General features: G+C 48.2%; 1 protein-coding gene across 2 annotated transcripts; it reads right to left on the bottom strand.

The window, feature by feature from the left end:
- Positions 1 to 14: 14 nt before the first annotated feature.
- spidr (scaffold protein involved in DNA repair) lies at positions 15 to 23,782 on the bottom strand. 2 transcript variants are annotated; one of them, XM_084457987.1, is made up of 20 exons: positions 23,651 to 23,782; positions 23,298 to 23,456; positions 23,134 to 23,173; positions 22,756 to 22,965; positions 22,393 to 22,535; positions 19,237 to 19,463; positions 18,673 to 18,773; positions 16,776 to 16,995; positions 13,762 to 13,972; positions 13,447 to 13,673; positions 8,151 to 8,309; positions 5,978 to 6,065; positions 4,779 to 4,919; positions 4,584 to 4,643; positions 3,726 to 3,930; positions 3,393 to 3,584; positions 1,743 to 1,839; positions 1,504 to 1,621; positions 910 to 963; positions 15 to 521 (listed from the first exon to the last, which is right to left on the bottom strand). In XM_084457987.1, exons 1-20 carry the CDS (start codon positions 23,666 to 23,668, stop codon positions 402 to 404), a joined length of 2,790 nt encoding a protein of 929 aa, XP_084314113.1. In that variant the 5' UTR covers positions 23,669 to 23,782; the 3' UTR covers positions 15 to 401. The 2 variants fall into 2 exon arrangements, with proteins under 2 accessions (XP_084314113.1, XP_084314112.1); XM_084457986.1 differs by having other exon boundaries at positions 3,393 to 3,930.
- Positions 23,783 to 24,086: the final 304 nt, after the last annotated feature.

The following is a 24,086-nucleotide window of genomic DNA, read 5'->3' as shown; positions in this document are numbered from 1 at the left end:
TTTTATTGTGGCAGTAACAGCATCGTTCCGTGGTCTTAAATTAAGAGGTAGATGTCCAACAAACACTTGTTGACAGGCACTTTACATGCATACTATTTACAAAAGAGCCATATCCTGCTACGGTCACCTCAGTTGATGAATCACGTGGCTAGTGTGACAGATGAGGCTTTACCTATGCTATGTTCGGGCTCTCAAAGCTGGCCCACAGGGAAGTATACATCCTCCTCCACAGACAAACAGGATCATCCACTTCTGTTCTCACCCACCCCCTTCTGTGCAGAGGCTAGGCCGTCTGAGCTGGGCCTATGCTGACAGTCGGAGCTGGGCCTATGCTGACAGAGCTCTGCGGAGCAAGCCGAGGCCTAGGGATCGATCTCACTTGTCCCTGGCGCTGTCAAGCCTCAGAGGCAGATTTCCTCCAGGCCCATCCACAGGGCGGGTTTCCTGGTGACGACGCGGACGTAAGCGGTGATGGGGCCCAGCTCCTTTCCCAGAACATTCTCCACCTCGTAACCTGGGAACTGAAGCAGATGGATGGGTCACCACCAGCCCATGGTCATGCTGTGAGAGCTACTCTGGGCCTCCAATTACATGGATGTATTCAGAGACGCCAGGGGAAGATAATAATCAAATTCCAACAGTACTTGCACATAATTACACTATTTTTCAGTCCCCCTTGCTACCTGCCGTCTACTAAGATAATATGGCAGAGGCGTGGATTCCATGTATGTGTTCTAATATAATGTGTACATAGTTGCCATTGTTCTACAGGTACACAGGGATTATTATCAGTCTTGGAATGCAAGTCCTGGATAAATAGGTGAGTGGAGTCATAAAGGGGACCAGTTCCACTGTGAGGTTAGAACCGCATGCACCATGATGTTATGTAACCGCTGAAAGACATCTCACCTCACTGTCGCTCTTGGCAGAGTTCAGGATGCTCATGATGGTGTTTTGCTGCAGCTGGAACATATATCACAGGATAGTCACTGGCTAGAAATTAGAAATTAACTACAGAGAAGCAGTAATATACTGCAGGGATGTTTGAGACTGAGCAACATGACACACAGCAAAGTAAAGTCAGTTTACCTGAACCTGCCATGACTGCCCCTCGACCTCATACACTCTACCTCAACGACATGGTGTTATCATAAAGGCAGAGGAAAACCTCTGCAAAACCTCTGAAACCTGGTTGACCAAATTACTAAAGCAACTCACGAATATATGAAATAGCATCAACAGGTGTCACTGCGTCACTTGTCAGTATCGCTCCCATCCTCACATCCACCTCTGGGCTCAATATTGAGTTGTCTTAAAAAAAAAAAAACACCTGACCACCTTCCGGAACTACCGCTGAACCAGTTAAGCCACCAAACAGCTAGCAGTTTGATGGCGCAGCTGTTAAGTATTTCAACTATGATTCAACTCTGCAATACTGTAATATTTACATACTTAACAAGCATTTTGTTATGCTCAACATGAACGGTAATAGAAAACTCTCACCTTTACTTTGACGGTTTGACAGTTACTTAGCGAAGAGCAAGTCATGAAGACGTCAAGCTGCATCTTCATGGTTGGCTGGTTCACCACAGAATCACAGGTCACACAGTGGAACGCCTCACTGGATAGAAATAAGCACAAGTCATTTTATTATAGTTGACTTATTTACAGTTGAGCAATCTAAATCCCTTTACTCATTCTGTACGTGTTCATTTAGACTAGTTGGGGAATTGTACACTTACGGCATTTCCTGCTGAGCAATCTCTAAACCGTGACTTCCACACAAGTTGCACACTGGCCAGGAGTAAGCCGTGTCCTCATCCACACCAACTATCACACCTGTCAAACCAAAAACAACACATGACCACTTTGGGTATTGACCTACTGTAGGTGCCTCAAGGCTGTGTGGTAGTACTCGAGTCCAGGACTCAAAACTGTTCCGACTCGAATCCAGGACCCGTGACTTGACTTGGACTTGAGCACTGATGACTCGGACTTGAGCGTTAACTGCATTCGGACTCAGAAGTTGGAGACGGGTGCCTTTATTTGGCTATTGTGTCACGAAGTAAACAAACTTTAAAACGGTGACAGCTGTGTCATTTTTGTTAAATGTTGACCATTTTTATTTTTATGTCGAGCACTGGAACCCATCTTGGAACTCGACTTAGACTCAACCTTGATGATTTGGACTCAGGCAATAGGGACTCAACACATACTCAGGTAATGGGGACTTAACTCAAACTCTTCTTTGGTGGCTCGGACTCGAACACTGGGGACACGGACTCGAGATCTAGTGACTCGACCACAACACTGCCGCAAGGAGTATGAAACAGTGTGAAGCTTACTCATGTTTATCTGTATTGAAATAAAACTCGTAACCTTTTTATCTGAGAGTTCGGTGGACGAAGATACCAGTTTTCTCCCTGAACTTTAAAAACACCATCTCATTTGAGAATCAGAGACACAGCACTACAAATACACGCACTAAGCACCAATATGCAAGATAAAGAATTTAAAACTGATAAAAACTCCACCAGATTCCGGTCTCAGTTTTAACGCAGGCAAGCTGCCAGAAGTTAGATCTTGCTTACGAGTGCAAAAGATAATTTTCGTGTTTGTTGTATTTTTCAGACAGCTGATAAAACACGTACAGCTGGTCGGAGGCCTGAAGCCGAGGGGTCGCAGCCTGACCTTTGCCCCCTGCAGCGACACAAGAGCCAACAAAGGCAGATTGTCGTCTGATTCACTCTCCTTTCTCCACATCTGCATACTATACAGGAAGATGGTGAAGTGATCATATGTCAGCACTACCAGAGCTCGAGGGGAAGCAACTTTGGTTACTTTGCTGCTGTTTTGACTTCTCAATCATGTCAACTACAATTAGAGGGAGAGGGGAGTCTATGATCTCATTATCATCTCATTGTATTGTTACTTGGCCTCATATACTAAAAATCCCACAGCAGAGCATTTTGGATTTGCCCACCACTAAATAACACAAAACAAAGAATTCCTTGGTCTCAAACTGGCTGACAAATTACTGAGCCTTGACACTACGTGGGTCTACCACATTTCCATGTGTGTACTGTATACTTAAAATTCAATAATTCAGTTATGAGTGTTTGCTTTTTCAAGCTCCAATCACTGATGGGTCTTGGATGGCTGTCAGGAGCCAGAGGGACTGCTGGGGGGGGGAAGCTGAATGTCTGACAGCAGAAAACGGTCCCTGAGCCTAACCACAAGGCCTCTCGCAAAGCAATAAGCGTTGAAACGGCTCAGCCGCGAAAGATGTGTGGTTTTTCTCTCTTTGTGACAAAACAACAACATCCGGTCCAACCCCTGAACAGAAAGACTCGAGGGGGGGAACCGAGGGACAAAAAAAGACGCCTCCTGACCAGACAGAGTGCAGAGAGAGTTGGGTGTTGTCCCAGGGCCTAGGGGGTCCAGTCTCAAAGGTCGGAGCAGGGCGCAGGGCGGGGCCGGGGTCTGGGATGAAGACTCTGGTCTGGCTGTGTTCTCTGTGCTGCACGCGGGCTCCGGAGGGCTGGTCAGCCGCACAACGGACTGTTCCACACACAGAATGACACCTGGGGGCGCGGAGACAAAACCACAACCATTTATCACCAGTGCTTCTACCACTGCTACACCCCGGTGTTCAAATATAGCAGTGGCCCGGGGATGTCCTGAGGTGAATATGAACAGCGGCCAGGACAGAAACAGACCACTACCGTGCTCTAGGACTGCGTCCCTGAAGGACAACAGACAGGTGGTGGGGTTAGCCAATGCCGCGGCGACCGAGGAAGTAAGCACACAGGACGTGTCCAGGCACACGGCCAGCGTCCGGCTGCACTGTCCCTCCGGCGTTTCCCCCTGCAGACTGGGATCGGTCACCACCAACCAAACCTCGGACTGGCCTACATCACCACTCTGAGACTGCAGGGGGGGGGGGGGTGAGAGGAGAGAGAGAGAAAGAGCAAGAGGGGGAGAAAAAGAGAATGAGGACGAGAGAAAGAGACAGAGAGAGAAAGAGAGATTTGATTGAGGGTGAGTCAGTTGATCATACAGTTAAGTCTTTGATTACAGCCAAACATTATGAGGTCAGATTGTGTGATGATAACACACACACACACACACACACACACACACACACACACACACACACACACACACACACACACGGTCTCCGATCAGGCGCGAGTGATATGAAATGCGGCACCATGGTGGACAGACCGCATGAGTGTGTCAAAGTCCAGTCCTTTGTTCTGAGTTCTTATCTCCACCTGGTCAAAGTGTAAAGGTTTGCACTGATCAATGGAGGAGAACGCCTAAGCCCACGTAGGTTGGCTTGACAAGCAGATAGCGAAGACTGGCCTCTGTGCGTCAGGGTTGGGATCTTATCAGTCAGTCAGTTCAAATGATGATCACTGGCATCCCTACCTGATCACTGGCATCTCCATAGAGGGACATGATGTTCTCATTCCCCCTTCTATTCAGTGTCAAATGCAACACAGTAACAGGTGACATTTTCCCTGTAGCGTTAGCACGTTGTTCTGGTCTTGTATGATAAGGCGCACCGAGGAGATTACCTGCGTTCTTTTATACACGACTGAGGCGATGAAGCTGCAGCGACAACCTTTGTGCTCCGGCTGAAAAAAAAAGAAAAAAAACTCTCGATGGGAGTTGAAAAACACGGAGACAAAGATCTTTTTTTTTTTCTTAAAAAAAAGAAAGAAAAGTGTTTAAATGTGTGTGTGTGGTAGCGCATAAACACCATTGGTTACCTGCAATATCTGTCTGAGGGTGTACTGTGCTGGAGGGGAGTAGAGAGTGGATACAGCCTGTCCCTCCACCGGCTCTACGGAGCCCTCCAGACCTGATAGCAGGTAACAGAAACTGGGTGCTGGGCCCTCGGGCCTGCCCTCCTGTAATCGCACGAGGGAAGACCATGAGCTGAGAGAAACATAATATAGCGCTCGCCTCAGCATATATCTGTGATATAGTTAGTGGTCAAACACTTTCAGGGTTTAAGATCTTAATAGATTGCTGCCAATTTGTACATGTAAATAATACATCCTCTTATTACTCCAGGGTGAGATTTGGTGTTCCCCAAGGATCTGTACTTGGACCACTGCTCTTCTATCTTATATAATAACCCTCGGAGCTACTATCCGCAAGCATGGTGTTAGCAGCCATCGCTATGCAGATGATAAACAGCTGAAGTGTTGATACTTGGCTCAAGGCCTCCAGGAATAAGCTGTCTGATTTTGCCTTAAACCTTGCTGGTTTCTCTGTCACTTCAAACCCAGTTATTAAGAACCTACTGTAGGTGTTGTCATCGACCAGGATCTCTCATTTGATGCGTATATAAAAAATGTTTCTAGAGTGGCATTTTTCCGTCTACAAAATATTGCCAAACTAAGAAATATGATGCCTGAGTCGTAGAGGATGATGAAAAGCTGGTCCACGTTTTTAGAACCTCCCATCTAGACTGGTTGTCCTGCAACATCTGTAGACCCTCCAACTGGTCCAAATTATTATTATTTTTTATTGTTTTTTTTCCTGATTTGTTTTCTTAATGCTTTTGTTGATTTGCTTTTTCATACAAGTATCTTGTACATTTTATATGAATTCCATTTACGATAACTGTTGTTTTGTGTTTTGCACTGTATCATCTGTTTCAAGTTTTATATGTAATTACGTCTCATGTAGGCTACTGTTTAATGTACTGTTAATGCTGCTCTGTGTGTAAAAGTGCTACTGTATATAAATAAAGTTGAATTTAATTTTTCAACACTGCTTTGTGCTGATGAGACAGGAAATGAATTACAATGTCATATCCAATACTGCAGAACTAGACTGGAACAATACAATACAATGATTCAGTCAGTCAGTCAGTCACAATTGTGAAAACTATCCCAAGGACAGATAAAAAGGAACGCACTAGTCTTGTAACATTTGTAAAAGGGACTTGGAAACCTACAGTCTCGCAGCTGTGTGTTTTTCCATGCACTTTGGGGGATATCATTGGGGGCCAGAGACTGTCTATTAAGTTGAAGAGTCTGGGGCACCTAAGGATAGAGAGAAATAAGAGAAAGGGAGGGGAGAGAGAGAGAGAGAGAGAGAGAGAGAGAGTGCGGGGGGGGGTGACAACAACAGGTTTCAGAGAGATTTCACAGTCAGTTTCACGTCCATTGAATCACAGATCTGTTTGTACAAGAGCCTCTCAAGGTGTCCTAGGATGGTTTCCCAGAAACCATGCAGCGGATGGTAGCACACGCAAACAGAAACATGCACCGACACACACTCTTTCTCACGAGATGTCTTACGCACATTGAGGGGTTGGACATGGCGCCCGTCCTATGTAAATCCTCAGAACACGCATCTCCCCACATGTAAACATGTCTTGTCACAACCCCCTTAATCTGGACGAGGATGGATCAGATCGCAGTGCAGATAAAATGCGACGTGCAAGATGAAACCTCGCATATAGCACATCGCTGACGCTTGCGATCCTTGTGCAGAAGCATGGATCACAACAACAACAAAAAGCACCAATACCCTTCTCCAACACCTGAGGCAAAATAGGAGAAACTCTGTAGCTTTCTAATCAGTTCCCCACTGTCTCAGGTTTAGTTCAGACCGAGGGCTGTGTGGGGAGTGCGAGGGCTTGGCGTCGACGGAGTAGATCTGTCCTGGTGCCGTCAGTCGGTGTCGTTAAGAACCTGTTGGTCGGCTTTATAATCACAGGGTTTCTCGGGAATCGAGAAACTGGCTCGGCAGCCCATTCAGGTCTGGCGGGGCGTGAGCCGAGCTGAGCTCGCCCTCGCGCTGGTCCTGTCGCAGCGCCCGTCTGACTGGGGCTTTGTCCCTGAGCCTCCATGTTGTCTTATGAACCCTCGCTTTACAAACCCAAACTGTTGGGTGTGTGTTGACTTTTATCCCTCAACATCTCAACTCCTTCCATCTATATTATCATTATCTTACCAAATGGCACAAGTAAATCCAAATGTTCCGTAGATGGTGAGTATTTTTTGACAGCAATGATCCCCTCCCCACCAGTCGAAATGGTGGATATAGCATATATACAATATGGAATCGAACAATTCAAGCAGCCATGTTTGTCTAGAAAGGAGTAAGGAGCTGACACTAATGTGGCTAAAGTACATAGAAGCAATGCTCAGATGGTCTCTTAGTCCATGTAAATGACAAAGGCCACCAGACCCTTGGTGTGTTTCATGTAGTGCCATGGAGAGGGAGAGACGCAGACCACACTGCTACCCTGTGTGAGAGGGCTCTTTTGGAGAGGCGACAGGGCTTTGAGATGGTTGCTGCCAGAATCCCGTGCTGGCTGGGCTCCCGAAGGTGACCCCTCGATTGTCAGCTGACCGCAGGCAACCTCCCACCCGAGGAGAGAGATCCTGGGTCGTTCGGCACGGAGGATTCTAGGGACAGAAATGTACCCGGCCGCCCCGTCTCCAAACGTCCCGCACGCCAGTTCCTCAAACTGTTGCTAATCTCGTCTCCGGCTCCGGGCCGGTGGGGGAAACGCACGGGGTCCGTCGTGCGCCGGCGTATCGCGTTACATGTAAACACGGCGGCGGTGACGTGCCGCGGTCCCATTGGGTCGTAAATGCGGTCGGATCGCTACGGAGACGCTATGGGAAGGGGGGCAATGGAAATTCACGCATTCAGGCATGTGAATATTCACACCTGTTCTAGAGGCTTCGCCCGGGGCCCCCGGAGCTGTCCTTAGTCCCGGGGTTGCCTCTCGCACCACACGCACACACAGTACACTGCCGGTTCATTACAGGGGCGGGGTTTCACGGGTTCTAGCCCAGACGGCGATGACCTGGCTGGGCGGGTTGATTAGATAACCGGCGCGTCACGGCAGTCCCAGCACGCAGGCCAACTCCACGGACCCGTATCAAGGTTGAGGTTCATCTGGGTTGAGGCCGGAGCTGTTCAGGTTAGACCAGTTAAATGAGCGCTGGTGGGTGGGTGGGCGTCTCCCTCTCCCTCTCTCTCTTTCTCTCCCTCTCTCTCTCTTTCTCTCTCTCTCCCTCTCTCTCTCTCTCTCTCTCTCTCCCTCTCTCTCCCTCTCTCTCTCTCTCTGTCTCTCTCTCTCTCTCTCTCTCTGTCTCTCTCTCTCTCACCTTTCCCGGGTGACCCGCCGCACCACTTTGACAGCCCTCAGCAGGCAGGTCCTGCCCTGCCACCTCTCGCAGTACCGCTGGAGGAGGTCCCCGCCGGGCAGGGGGTGGAGCTGGACCACGCTGAACATCCCATAGCCGTCCTGGACCAGCGCGCAAAGCCTAGGTAGAAGCACACAGGGAGAGGGGGGTCGCGTGCATTTTTACATGTCGCTTCGCATAATCCGCTCTGAGGTACAAACACGCGACCTAAGGACACAAGACCTATTTTCCTAACGGGTGAGAGTCTGGGCTTGGTGGAAGGGCTAGGCTATATTGACAGAGAGAAGGGCTGGTGGTTGGTGGCTGGTTTGACTGGCTGCCGCTGACAGCGAGGACCTTTGCCCCACTGAGCTGTGACAGGCGAAGCCGCCCCTGCGCTGCACTCTGCTGCTCTGAGGCCGGCGAGCGGGAGAGGCCTGGTTCAAGTTCAGACACGGCCCCTGCGCTCTAAACCCGAGCTGTGTCAACAGCTCATATCGCCCTGGTTCACAGAACGGAGGGAGGAGACTGCTCCCCGGTCAGGAGAGGGAGGAGAAACGGAGAGAGGAGGAGGAGGAGGAGGAGGACGATAAGAGAGAAGTTCAAGGCTGGCTGTGCATGTGCGCCTCCCAGACACAAGGACTGACGTTTTTTCCAACCACCTGGCTGAGCCTATAAACAGCTCGTGTTGGTAAACATGGGTGTGAGCCAGTGTATTTCAGGGCACTTGAAAATTCACATTGGACCACCACCTTGCTTTTCAAGTCGTTGTTTACAAGCCCACCCCGATCTAGGCTGAACTCAAACTATAGCTTGATAAACAAACATAAACCTCGTCTTTGAAATCGAGAGTTTAACATGTTTTTGAATGATTTTTCAAGATGCCCATCCACATCTTGACCGTATGACCAAAACGGTGGTAGAGCAATTATCAACTTTCTCGAAAATGCTAGCTTTGTCAACGTTTTGATCTGAACCATTGTATATGATCATAAGTAACTTTAAAACAGGGCTAAACATGCATTTTCCCTTTACTACTCCTTTAACCATTCTACAGGCTGTATACATCACAAGCGGGTGACATGTCTCAGTGAGGGTGAATGAGGGTGAATGAGGGTGAATGTCCACTTTGGAGTAGAGTGGCCCTCTCTGTCAGGTCATTCATTCAGAGAATGCCCTTTGGAGCAAAACTGAACGTTTGGGGCATCTGAACATGATCAACTGAACGTTTTGGGCATCTGAACATGATCAACTGAACGTTTGGGGCATCTGAACATGATCAACTGCTATCATTCAAAACACTCAGAATTCAGTTAAGATTATTTCAATTTATCATAATATGACAGACAGACAGACAGACAGACAGACAGACAGACAGACGGGTACTTAATTTATCCCCAAGGTGAAATAGTTGAAAATGGGATAGAGACAAGAGAACTCTGCAGGAATAGTCGGCAGGCAAACAAACAGCTCCCATTGTACCTGAGGAGGCCAGGAGTTACATGAAGTCGGCCTATTGTGAAGACAATCATCATAAATAAACAGCAACACAGGGGGGTGAGATAGGGAGTCTAATATTACATGGTTTACTGTGGCGCTCGCCAAATATAGCTTTGAAACATGTGTTAGCATGTCTCCTATTACTGCCAACTGAGTCTTTGTGCTGCCAATTGTGGATGGGTTTATATTATTTATCAAAGGCCCATTCATGAAATAATTCTGGGGAATGTTAATTTGGGGGAACACTAAAGATGACCCCAAATGCTTCAATCTCTAGATTCCATAAATAATACTGAATAATAGGTGTTTTGTTTTTAATATTGTGGAATATTCAGCTACTTGTTCACCAAGTCGTTAGTCAAGTGTGGTACAAGAATCACGAGTCTCACATCTTGTGGACAGCTGAGCTTGTTCCAACTTGAAAGCCCAAAGTGAAAGCTGATAGTTGGAGATATAGCGAGCCTGTTGACGGTAGAGAGTTCTTGTGGTAGTTAAGAGAAGTACCAGCGTACATAAACAGCCATCCTTAAACTACCCCCCCCCTCCCACTGTTCAGAACCTCATTTAAGCCTTCCCCACCAGCACTTCCTCCTACAGCACCCTTGCTCCAAAAGCCCCACTGTCATTGGTCAGTTTCTGTCACAGGCTGATTTGAGGAATTTGTTTTTGAGAGCAATCACTGGAATTCTCAGCAGCTCGGGGGTGCTTCCAGGAATTGCGAACCATTGAGCTTGTCCAAACACACACACGTCCTCTCGCACATAGACACACAGGCGTGTGTGTGCGCATACGCACGCACACACACACACACATACACACTCCACTCTCTGCCCCACATAAAGTAAGCGACCCACACACTGAGAACAGCCAAGAGGCCTCATTGGCAGGGGGGCGTGTGGGCGGGATTCTTTCCTCTGTGCTCTCCACCAATCGCAGCCTGGAGAGTGATAAACATGGTTGTAACAGGATCCCTGCAGCACAATATGTTCCCACTGCTGGCAGGAAAATAGCCAGCCTCTCCTCACTCCCAGCAAACAGTTAATCTTCTTGTTTATTCAATTCCGAATTTACTGGAACTAAACATCTTCTTTGAGCATAAATACTCACACTGCCCGCCCCCCTTGTGTATATTAAAGGAGCAGCCTAGGATCTGAACTCCAACAGGGAGTGAATGAAAACTGCTGACCAGCGGAGTGAGGAAGGGAGGATTGGGAACAGGACCTGAGAGGCACAAGTTGTCCTTTCTCTTCAGACCTTTAGACTCAAGAGGGGGTGGAGGGGGGAGGGCTGTGTAGTGAACTACTAACAGGGCAAGCGTGGGTCATAAACCATACACAAGACTATGGACTAGCTGTAAAGTATTCAACCGAGCAAATAGCAGTACGTTTGGTCTCACTGTAACACAATTTGGAGTGAGACCAGAGAGCGTGCCCTTGACACTTGAATGTCATTGGTTGTAAGATCATTTTTAAATGCTCAACTACATTCACTTTGCATTATTACAGTCATTTTCATGAATGCTTATCAGGATCATGCCATGCTTCAACTAAGGCCTATATACAGGCTCATCCAAGATATCCACTCTAACCTCCCCTAGTCCTCGCGGCCACATCCTGACCACCCCTTCTGACCAGCCCACCACCTGAGCCTGTTGGATCTGGTTGTGTGAGGCTGGGAGAGGTGGGCGGGGGAGGGGAGCTGGAGAGAGGGAGGGGTGAACTAGAGAGAGAGGTGGAGGAGAGAGAGAGGTAGGGGTGAACTAGAGAGAGAGGTGGAGGAGAGAGAGAGAGAGAGAGAGAGAGGTAGGGGTGAACTAGAGAGAGGTGGAGGAGAGAGAGAGAGAGAGGTAGGGGTGAACTAGAGAGAGGTGGAGGAGAGAGAGAGGGAGGGGTGAACTAGAGAGAGGTGGAGGAGAGAGAGAGAGAGGTAGGGGTGAACTAGAGAGAGAGGTGGAGGAGAGAGAGAGGTAGGGGTGAACTAGAGAGAGAGGTGGAGGAGAGAGAGAGGTAGGGGTGAACTAGTGAGAGAGGTGGAACAGAGCTAGAGAGAGAGGTGGAGGAGAGATAGAGAGAGGTAGGGGTGAACTAGAGAGAGAGGTAGGGGTGAACTAGAGAGAGAGGTGGAGGAGAGATAGAGAGAGGTAGGGGTGAACTAGAGAGAGAGGTGGAGGAGAGATAGAGAGAGAGGTAGGGGTGAACTAGAGAGAGGTGGAGGAGAGAGAGAGGTAGGGGTGAACTAGAGAGAGAGGTGGAGGAGAGAGAGAGGTAGGGGTGAACTAGAGAGAAAGGTGGAGGAGAGAGAGAGAGGTAGGGGTGAACTTGAGAGAGAGGAGGAGGAGAGATAGAGAGAGAGGTGGGGTAACTGGAGAGAGACGTGGTGGGGGGAGCTGGAGAGTGGCCGGGAAGGAAGGAAGGCAGGCAGGAGGGAGGGAAGGAGGGAGGGAGGGAGGGAGGGAGGGAAGGAGGGAGGGAAGGAGGGAGGGAGGGAAGGAGGGAGGGAGCAACATGTCCTGTCAGGGGGTGGCGTTTATTTACCAGTGGCAGGCAGCATGGCAGGAGTGGGCGTCAGATTACCGCTGCCGGGCACTCACTTAGTCATCCCGTCAGCTGACTGGGCTGGGACTCTCCCCTTCCCTGATCCCCACGTGCTCCTCGGGGTCCATACAACCCCCCCCCCCCCTCCCTAAAAACCACCACCTCCCCTTTTATCACTCAGCTCTGGACCAGCACAACACGCCGGGGGAGGTCGGGGCAACTAAAAGTCATGCGTGGGCGGAGCCTACACGTGTCATTCCGAAACAACAACCCAAGATGACTCGACCCCCCGCCCCACCCCGAAGTTCAAAGTCACCCTGACTGGACGCAGTCAGAACCCTGCAGACTTTTGAGTGTCAACAGTAACGGTATACAGTAGATGTTTGGGAATCTTCTTATAAAAAAATAAAAAAAAGTATTACTTTATAACACGGGTGGAATAGTGGGATACAATGGCAACTTGATAAGCATGAACATCATGGGAGCAGGACTGCACAGCCCCCCCAAAACCAAGGAAAACGCTGGAATAAAAGCATCTCTATAGATAGTAACCAGCCTATCCTGAGCTCCAGGTTCCACCTTCAGGCCACTGCTTCAACAGCCACAGACTCTAATAGGTGCTCTGTAAGCACCATCAATCCACACATCCGTAACAGTCTTGAGTTCTCCAACCAGGGGACGATGACATGAGGGTTTATCTGCATCAAAACATCGCCCCTCCACCCAGAGGCATGTGGACATGAGGTACAAACCAAGGCCTGGCCTGCTGCCTGTGGCCAGACCCTCCGTGGAGTTTACTAGCACAAGCAGCATCATGTTGCCTTTCCAGAGAACCGGCCTGAATAACTCACAGGAGGCCTGGAGTCAATTAGAAATGTTTGTGTCCTTTGTCAAGCAATGCCATATGGCTGAAGACAGAGAGAGCAGCACTTCGGGGGGCTTCTTCTGCTAGCAACAGCTAGAAACCGTATGGGATGAAGTTTGCATCGCATGAAATAGCACCGCTTTGGAAATCCAAGTGATTGCCATGATCTGCATGGGTAAAAACCACACTATACCTCAGTGACGGCGCGTTCGCAAACCAGACCATAACAGAAAGTGACTGGGATTGACATCCTTAAAGGTAGGGTAGGCGATTTTTTCGTCCAATCATTTCAAGGTATCTTCCTTCACTTCCTGGTTTCTCCAAAAACATCTATCCTACCTTTAATCAAGATAACGTGAGAGGGGTGACGTGTGTGTACCTGCTTTTGGCTTTCTGTGGAGGGGGTGTAGAGGGGGATCTGCAGGGGACTTTGGGCCTGAGTAGGGCTGCAGCACAGCGCTCCTGTAGGGGGATGGAGTAGACCCTCTGGACCACCACCTCCACCTCCTGGCCCACTGAACCAGCATGGCCCCAGGCCTCGATGGCCTCCAGGAGGGAGTCACAGCCCCCGCTCCCCCGACAGCTGACAGACTGGGGGGTTGGTACCTGGACACACAGGGTAGAGGGCTTATTTACAAGACTGCTGTCTAAAATCTGGGTTTCTATCTGTACACGGACTGTGACAGAACCTCACCCGCCTGAGAGGGCCATGGTGCTCCTCCGAAGTGTCGCTCATCTCCAGCAGGCCGAAGGATCTGGCGAGGGAGTACGGGGGGCATTTCTGGACCAGGAGCGGGGCTCTGGGGGCGGACACGCCGGCCTGTCCGGAGTCAGAGAACACCTTCTGGCTGAAGTGTGTGTTGAGAATAACGATCCCGTTTTCACCCTCCATAACCAGGCTTTGCCTGCAGAGAGGACAGAAAGGGAGTCACAGCCGTTTTTTGTATTGACATGCAGTCAGGGAGCAGATTTGTGTGTGTGTATGTATGTGTGTGTGTGTGTGTGTTGGGGGGGGGGGGGGTCGGGGTGGGAGGGCCTGTAGAATTTTCAGCATTATGGTTTTGGAAATCAGCTAACTGGTGATGGAAAGTGTTGTCATTTCGCAGAGGTTGTCACTGATACAAAATTCAGATATCAGGGGTTTGGAAAAAAAGGTTGTATGTTCTTAGAGGGGCTGTTAGGGGGGCTGTAGATTAACTGTTGAATGTCAGAATGTAGATAAGCCGCCACCTCCTTCACAGGTCTCTTCGCTCTCTGAGCGCAGCCCCATGTTCAGACACGTAACGAGATCAGTCAGGCTAAACGAACCGCGCGGAAAAATACAACGGATCATTCACAAAATCAAAAAACGCATTTTCCACTACGAGGACTTCCTATACAGGCGGCTCAGAAATCTCTCTGCAGCCTGACCAAGAACGTTTGGTGAACGAAAGCCCTCAGAGGTCGAGCTGCTCTCTCTCATTGGGTGTTTGACCCCATTATCCATTCCCCAAAACAATGTTTTAGAAAAGCAAAGGGTGTCATGGGCGACTGTTGTAGGTTTCATACCGTTTGCACGGCTGTAGAGGTTTCAATTTGCAATTGTTTACCATCAGCTTGTTGATCCCCGGGGTCTTGGTAAATTAGTGCTAACCTCTACAATCACGCGTGACATTTCATCTTTGGTCTCATACACCAATAAACTAAAAATAATAATAAAAAAAAATAGAAGAAAAACAGCAGGATCCTTGACCAACTCATAAGGGAAGAAAAATATTTCTTGGAAAAACAGTCTAGCAGCCTCTCGTGGAAATGAAAGAACTAATTTAACTAAGAAAAAAGTAATTTTTGTGAAAAACACCTGGCAAACTCCAGCCTTTGTGAGTGAGCAAGCAACTGTAATTAGATAGCTCTATGTCGATACCAAGAAGCTTGGACTTAGTTATTTTCCTAGTAATACACAGATACTGTAATGGTTGAGTCAGAACGGATTGTGGCTACAACTACTGTACTTGTCTCAGGCTTCTAGAATAATAATGGGGCCAGTGTTATAAAAAACAGTTTGGCTTTTGATACAAGACATTTGTAAGGAAAAACATATTAATGATTATGTTAAATAAATTGTTGCACAGATGTCAGATATTCATATTTTTCCCTGCTACCGTTTGAGTTGACAATATTTCACTACTTTTGCTCTTGTATGTACATTATAGCTTAGTGTATGTATATGTATTTGTATGTGTGCGTGTATATTGTCAGACATATTTATACAGATTGTATGTATGTATTCTATTCTGTATATATTCTTGTACTCTTCTATGCATATCCTTGACTCTGATCTATTCTTTACATTCTCGCTGTTGTAACGCACAAACCCCCGCCCTCTCCGGGATTATTACAGTTGATCTTATCTTAGTTCTCTCAACGTCAATAAGACATTCAATTACTGTACCGCCACTCAAAAGATTGACTCATAGGCTTAAATACTATGTTCTACGACTAGTTATCTAGATCAGTCACTACACAGGAAGTGGGATAATACATGTGGAGTGCGGGACAGGTAGAACCTTCCCAGAACGAAGTGTTCAGGTGCCTGTGGGCTGCTGTCATCAGACAGGTAGCTGAGAGAAGGAGTGGCCTGGCACGCTGCTGGCGTCAGAGCAGGGAGGTGAGTCATGCCCCAGGCAGGTATTTCCGCTGTGTTCTGGGCCCACTCATGCTGGGGGGGTGGGAGGTGGGAGGCGCTAGCCCACTCAGGAGTGGGAGGACAACCACTCACGTGTCACGCAGGAAGCTGATAACAGGAGGAATTTGACCGGACTCTCCGATATGCTGGATTCTGGGTTTTTCCACTATTGCCTGTGCTGGCTACATTGATTTGACTTGGGTTTGTTTGGGAAGAAGTCGAGTGTGGAGTCAAGGAACATTTGAGAACGTAGCGTTTGAGGACACGGAATTTCTTAACTACCAAAATGGATGGGCAAAGCAACAAGTACAAAGAACATTAAATATGAATGTAAACATAACAGAACTAGACTTCACACAGATTTGTGTGCACAATGGTGCTTTGAAAACTGCAGGAAACCACTCTGCTATACTAGCTGTGGTCAAAAAAACAATAGGGAGTATAAGTGCTGCAACGCTGAGCCAGAGACACACAGAGAAGCATGTGTTTTCAATCCATGTCCTCTGGCTTCTTCCACACTCTGTTCCCCAAATGCTCCAGAAAATAATCCCAGTGTGTTCTTTCCCGGGTTTGCTGGAAATGACCTAACTACTGCCAGGAAGAGGAATGCGAAGCATTCCCTGGAGCTGGCGGTGACGTCGGAGCTCTGAGGAGGCCCCTGAGCTTCCGCCAGCCTGGATATTCCAGCGCACTCTGGGTTCAAGCTCCCAGCAGCTGGGGTCGGACAACGCCTCCCGCTCCGCTCTGGAAGCCCCTCTCAACCGGCCCAGCGCCCCCCTCCGCCCAGCGTGCGCAGCGCGCTACTGCAGCGGGGACCGGGAGTCTTCGTAAAATCATATTCAATTAGAAATGACATTCAAAGAAAAATCTTTAGCCTACTGTTGAGGTGAAATAAGATTCAATTTGTGGGGGGGATTTTGAAACAATAATTATTAGACAACTGCATGGCACACAGTCTTTTGTCTTACAACATTTAACTGTTAAAACTATACTATACACTAATATATTGGCCTACAAATCAATGCATACTAATAGCCTCTCACCATGGTGGATAGACATGTATAACATCTCTGGGTGCAGGCATCAGCTGGGCAGCTGTGGCCTTGTTGAACAGAGCCAGGACCCGAGCTCTGCTGGCGGCGGAGGGAGGGGGTCTGTGAGGGTCAGCCGCGCGGGGGTGGCGCCGCTCACACAGGGCCAGCTGCATGCCACTCTCCTCCCGGATGGACAGAACCTCCAACTCCAGCACACCGGGCTTGTCCACTGAAGGAAAGGAGGGAGGGGAGTGATAGGAGCACTTAAGGTTACTGACTCACTGTTTGGATGTTTGCAGGTTAATGTATCCATGCTATCTTGAGAGAATTAGATCAATATCAATATGATTAACTGATAAAGTGTCATTGCTGCTACTGTCATAAAACTGAATCGGTGTGTTTGAACATGCAGCGAGCCAAGTAGTGTCTCTTAAGGACAAGTTATAGTCATGCACGGAAGCCTGCCATCAATTCAAGTTCAGATATGCAAGGTGTGTAACACTGACTATTGGCTGTGATGTCAAGACATAAATCATAAAGAGATCATAACATGGCAATACGCTCCCGCTCAAACAATGCAGCCCTATTTTTGAGTGTATGACAGTGACTGGGAAAGGCCTAAAGGGACATTTCTATATGAAAGCATAAATTAAAAAGATGAAATTAAAATGGTAAAACTGAGAGGGAAGTGTTCAAACATGTTCCTACAGTGATGTGTATTTCTCTTCTGTGACACAGTTAAACTGAAATAACAGTCCTTTATTTCGCATTATCCGGAAGGCGAAAGCTTTTTATACAGCAGTGAAAAAGGTCTTCCTCTTGACCTATAATAAAATAACCAATCAAAAAAGGAAGTGGGTGGAGGAGGAAATAGCATCACACATGCACAGCGACACACACACACACACACACACACACACACACACACACACACACTTATTGCTGCAAGGACGAACAGGTGTTTTATAATAGCTTTGAGTACTGTAGTTGTGAAATAGCGTTATTGTTTATGAGAAGGGGGTGAGTAAGTGAATCAGAGTGGTTCTGTAATAGTTATTGTTTATGAGAAAGTGGTGAATCGGGGAATCAATCACATTAATCAGTGGAGATTTGACACATTAAATCCTGCAGCCCTCTGTTATTCCTAATAGGTCGGGGCTCTTAATGGTACTGTGTACAATCTGCTGGGTTAATCTACAATACCATCTCTCAAATTGATTAATTGTATACTGTTTTGCAGCCCCCCCCCCCCGCCCATTCAAAAAAACATTCTCCGATTGGAGTGTATTTGGAAAAAGGAAATGTATCTACGCCAACTGTAGAATGCACTTTAAAACAGCGAGTGCTTGTCTACGTGTCGGAATGCTGACGTTCCAAGGGACCCGCAAACCCACCAATCGTTAGGTCTCTAAAATGAGGCCATGTGACAGCAAACCTTCTCGCGGTATCTCGCCAAAAAACCTCCACCCTCACCCCCGCCTAAAGTTGACTGAACCACCTACTGACCCTAGATAGCGAGAAGGAAGAAGGTGGGTGTTTTTTTTGTGTCTTTTTCCACAATCAACTGTCAGCTTTAAAGACCGCACGTCGGGCCTAATCACTCAGAGACCTATACAATCGGAGTAGACAAACGCTTTGGCGTACCGTGGAAAGGAAAAAACAACCAGGCAAGCAAAGAGCTTCCTGTCACCTATATACTGGGTCCTGGTTCACTGCCACAGCGATCCACCAGAAACCCGCGTTTCCTCGATGCGCCCTCTCCACCACGACCACAGATCTGAGTAGGAAATCACATCTGACAGATCGTCGCTTCGATGCGACGAGTGCATCTTCACGCCTGAACGGGGCACGGCTGGTGAACAATAGGGACCTGTGGCCGATTTCTGTGTGTGTGTGATTGTGTTACCTGTGGCTACGTTTGCGTCGGAGATGGACTGGTGCCTCCAGAAGCTGATGGCTGACCTCTGTCTGCACTGAAGTCGGTTCAGTCTCTCTGCCAGACCCCCACTGCAGGGAGCATCACACACACACACACACACACACGCACACACACACACACGCACGCACACGCGCACACACACACGCGCACACACACGCACACACACACGCGCACACACACGCGCACACACACGCACACACACACACACACACGCACGCACACACACAAATGTACATCAGACACTAAATCGATAGCTTACAAATGAGGCGTGGAGATTGTGTCTCTACAAAGATCCACTATGGAGATAGTCGGCAAATCTGGGGGTCTTAACTCTGACAGTGACATTTAGCTCCCGCCCACATGCTGAACCCAGGTGTCTCTTTGATAAGCAGCACTACAGTGGAAACTCTGAACTAGCAGTCTGACAGAATTGATGAGGCAATCACGGTGATCCTCTCTGCCTCTTTCGGTGTCTCTCAATAAGCAACAGCTACTACGAGAGCTTAAAACCTCTGCGAAAAGGTTCTTCACCTCTGAAATTTCCTTCTCTTTTTGGCGGAGTCCTCCGGGGTCTTGGAGTGCCTGTCCGTCCGCTTCTGAGGCGTCTGCAGCATGGCCTGGGCCGCCCTCGCCCAGTCACTGACCGACGTCCGGCCGCTCTCCCCGGGGCGGAGGCTCTCCAGCCTGCTCTGGGTCAGCGTGTCGTCCGCCGCGCCCTCTCCGTCAGACGTGTAGTCCGAGATCTCCGCTTCGGTCGCCTGGGGGGCAGCGGCACCACTGAGAACTCTGTTCAACACTCGCTTCTCAAACGCCACATTTAGGCTACAGTACATTCGGGCTGCCCGGTATATATTTTCGCCCACTGTAAGCAACGCTTGGCTGTTAGGTACGGTATACACAGGTACGTTATAGACAGATACGGTACAGACAGATTCTCTCTGACCCACGTGTCCAGCGTTTTAGAAAACACCATTCATCAGCCCTACTTCGTTTTATTGCGCAAATGAGGAATTAGTTGAAGGCGTCCACTATGGCCAAGTGGTCTGTAGCATGTCAGTGTGGGCGAGAACAAGAGGACATGGTGCTTTAACAATTAAAAAGGAAACAGTTTGCTTCTTTGACTCATCACTCCTCGTCACCACGGAACACACCTGAGGCCCTGTTCCCATGGAAAAATCCAACCGGGGAGAGACATCTCGTTTTTGTGTCATGTGCAGACAAGACCGGCATACCAGGCTCTGTCAGCCTACGCGCTCTCTTCATTTGAATCAACTTGACCCTGCCGGGCGGGATGCCAGCAGACGTCACAGTCTAACTAGCTACAGAGCGAGGAACACTATGTTCCTGGCCCTTGCTCAAAAATGTGTTCACCCGGCACAGAAAGCATTGTCAGTACACACAGCACTCTGGGCCTGTGTGGAGCTTTGCCCCGTTAGCATGTTTCTCTGAACAAACGGTAGTAGAGGCTGTTTATAGCCTGCCGGGCGTGGCGCAGGTTAACTCTGCTGACTGCTGCCTGGATGTGGGTCTGGCCCCATCCAGGAAGCAAGAGAGCCTCTCCTTGGCCTCGGAACGCCTCGTCCCCGTGCCCCACCAGCCCACATCCACATGCACAACAATAATGAGGAGCTCTGGCAGGCTGACATGCATTGAGTCAGCCCTGTGTTTGTTTCAGCTTTTATTTGAGGCAATTACTCTCCCCGCCTTGGACTGAGATCCTCCACACAATATCCTGTTAGATCCAGTTTGATTTACTATTGGCAGGCCAGTTACTGAGCATGCACAGAAAGCAGAAACTATCAGCTCCTTCTGCTGATAAAAACACTGGTCAAAGTCCAACGAGAGAAATGATCTATAATTGAATGAAGAAGAGGCACTCAAATAAGGAATGACGCAAAGGAAAAACTTGCCATCAAGTGTGAAACTAAGGCCTAAATAATAGCTGTTGCTACTGGCAATTTTAACATAACTTAATATGCAATCAGTTTTTATTTATTTATTTCATTCCATTTATTTAAGGATCCCAAGGCATCTCATCATACTGTAACATAGTCCAACTAAAATATGGCACACATACAATGGACTAGGCCTTACTGAGTGTTACAGTAGAGCAGAGTTACTAGCATATTACCAAGAACTCATCCTCGTAAGAACGCATCCTTTCTCACAAAGCAAGGCCCCTAACCACAAGCCTCCAGTTTGAGGTCAGATCCTCTTTGACCCCACGCCTAGAGAGCTGATAGCTGTGAGGAGGAAGTAGGTCTGTAGGTACTGATGACAATCTGCCTGACACTTCCTGTCTTACTCTGGCGTACTGACGCGTTCGTTTGAGCTCTCCAAGACTCACTGAGGTACATTTCACCAAAAACCTGAATCCAAAACTTTTATCTGTGCAAAGCAAACCACTCGCAGCGTGATTCTTCTGGCTGAGGCATCTCAATCAACGCTTTGACCAATCAAAATGCTTAATTGATTAGCTGCATGCCCTGGGGGCGCTGGGGACTACGCTGGGGACGGCATTTGAGTTTAACACACCTTCTGTTCGCTCACCACACACACACTGTGTGTTAAAAAACAAGTACAGAAGTACATTCTCGCCACGCCTGCCCCAGCCTTCAACAAACACTGTTGAATGACTCCTGTCAGAGTCTCCAACATGTAGCTGTTAGACAAACTCCTCACCCAGAAGCTGTAGGAGCAGACTTATCATGAAACAGATCTAGATAATATTCGTCTCTCGTGTAGTGAAAAGTCTCATGTACTGTATGCAAGGCCAGGTCCGACCAGACCACCACACACAAAATGGCATTTTGTTATAAAATTAAATGTGGAGAAAATAAAAACCTAAAAATAAATATAAGTCCATCGCCATGAATAGAATTTTGAGAGTATTAATAGCCTGGCTTGGTTAAGTGGCCGCTGATTTGGAGTGTGGCCTCGCTTCACAAACACAGCGCAGTACTCTGTATTACTCTGGCCCAGCTTCTGAACTGTGACCATAAGAGCGTGACCTGGGCACAGAAAGTGCACTGTATTTCATTAATGGTATTCACTGAGGACTTCTCTGGCAGACGTAATATGGAATGAATATTCCACCTGGTGGTATAACACATAAAGGCAGAATAATATTCAGCCACGCCAACAATGCAAGGATGAGGAAACCATTTAGCAAAGCTGACCCCAAGCATGAGGAGAATGTACCGTGACTCTAATGGCAATGACGCTTTACTCTGGTAATGCAATCAAACTGGAGGGTGACATCAATAGCCTATATCTCAACATGTCTTAAAGAGACAGCCCTTATGCTAAATCCAGAGGAACAAGATGATGGACTGTGTGGTCTACAGCACCCCCTAGTGTCCTGGGATAAGGCACAGCAATAACAGAAATCATGCCTCTGTGTACATAAACATGCAGAAGGGCCAGCCTATTCCTTCCTGTGTGTGAATAAGCATTATTCTAATCCGACCTGGAAATTCACATGCTTTGCGCCACTGTAATATACTGATTAAAAGACAGGGGAATGCGCGCACATCAAAAAAGTGCAGGTGCTGGACCAAACGAATAGACTGAAGAAATAAAGACGGTCCGCACACTGTATAAAGCTCCCAACGTGAGTTTTATAAGCACGTCGTTTCGGCTGTAAGGCCTTCTTCAAGGTGCAGTGTAAAACTGTAATATACTCACAGCTGTGGGTGTGGATGATTCCTCTGGCTTCTCATCACAGGACTCAGACTGACAGTCAGAGATCTCTCCCACGCTCTCCTCCTTTTGAACCTCATCTTCAGACCCGCTCCGCTCGCTGTGCCAGTCTATCGTGGGCAGCTCGTCTAAAAAGGATCGGTTTTTAAAGAGCCGTGTTTCCTATTTGTGCTCGGTGACAGGTTGACGATGCATGTTTTTCTAGACGTCGGCACAGTCAAATCAAATGGACCTAAACCACGATGATGCCAAGCACAGGTGCTATCATACAGGGGAGATCTCACTGATGTGCACTAACCTAATGAAGACGGTAATATGAGAAATACAGGCGTGTCCTCCTCCGTATACCTGTCCCGGTGCCGAGCATGCGCAGGGCCCCGCTGTAGGAGCGGACGGAGGCCGCCGGTCTCGCCGGTCTCCGGGTGCAGAGGCGTGGCTCCTGCGTCGCCAGGCCAGGAAGGGGCCGCGGCCGGGTGTCGCTGTCCGACTGCTCGCTCTCACTGGAGCTCCATGCGATGTGCACTGGGTCCTCATCACGCCCGCCGACACCGGACCGCGCTGGACACACACACACACACACACACACACAGCGGAGTGGACAGGGTCCATTGCTCAGTCTCTTTTGTCTCTCCATCACTTAGTGGAGGGAAGCGTTTTTGGAGCTGTAGGTACTGACATTAAGCACATGAAAGAGCATAAATCATCAACATAACGAATACTGTTTACCTGGTGTGGACTGTGCCGACGGTCTTACAGCTGACAATTTCTGCAGTACAACGGTAATTCAGTCAGTAACTTCATCAACAGACAAACTGACACATTGGTGAAAGGTGGATGAAGGGCCATCCAGGTCACAGCACACAACTGCTCAGAACGGACATGTTCATCACCTTTAACACCGGGGTGTCTAGAAAGCTGTCTCCACATTTCTCCCAGGACTTGGTGACAGAATTGGCTGATACTGATGGCTCTGCTCCCACTTTCTTTATACTATTTTTGACACCATCCGGAAAGAAGAGGCACTTGATGTCCTTGGAGTTCCTTTTGCGCTGAAAAAGAATTCACAGGCATGCGGAGGCATATGACTAACGTTAGCTAGTTACAAATGGCAATAGCTGAGATAACAGAATCATATGCATGGTGGTATGGGACAACACACCGCAGTTAGCTAGCCAATGGTTGCTAGCTAACCTTGTTAGCTACCAAGCTAGTCAGTTAGCAAAATATAGACGTAAACACATACCTTTCCACCAAAAGACATGACAACGAACTACAATAAGTAGCCAGCACATTTAGTTAGTAGAGTACAATTTGCATCAAAGTAATCTATGAAACCCTACTTCAGTAGCTATTAGACACTACAATGAAATGTAACGTTACAGCAACTTCTGCTGGCAATGTGTGTGGCAACTTCAGTGCTGGCGCGCCTCCTGTTGCAGTACAGGAAATGCTGCTGGGGCCTCTGGGAAATGTAGTACTACGTGAGCAACACGCCCATCTTTGTGTTAGATCTGCTAGAAATGAATTGATAATCATCTTATTCGTTATTTCTCGCAAATAGAGCTTTGTCATGTTTGTGTAATCATTGGGGCAAGGTCATCTACATTAATTCAGTCTTCAGTGTCGTACATTCCAAGGAAAAATCCATGGAGGCTGTATGGGAGACACAAGCCTTTACT

The sequence above is a fragment of the Borostomias antarcticus genome (assembly GCF_949987555.1).
Source record: "Borostomias antarcticus genome assembly, chromosome: 24".
NCBI classification, from domain to species: domain Eukaryota; kingdom Metazoa; phylum Chordata; class Actinopteri; order Stomiiformes; family Stomiidae; genus Borostomias; species Borostomias antarcticus.
This window is presented reverse-complemented; position numbering and strand designations above follow the sequence as displayed.

What these genes read in the sequence shown, in the direction of transcription:
- spidr (XM_084457986.1), bottom strand. An exon ending in GTCGGCACAGTCCACACCAG is followed by an intron (nt 22,966 to 23,133) that starts GTAAACAGTATT and finishes GTGTGTGTCCAG; the next exon opens with CGCGGTCCGGTGTCGGCGGG. An exon ending in AATCATCCACACCCACAGCT is followed by an intron (nt 19,464 to 22,392) that starts GTGAGTATATTA and finishes GCTGCCCCCCAG; the next exon opens with GCGACCGAAGCGGAGATCTC.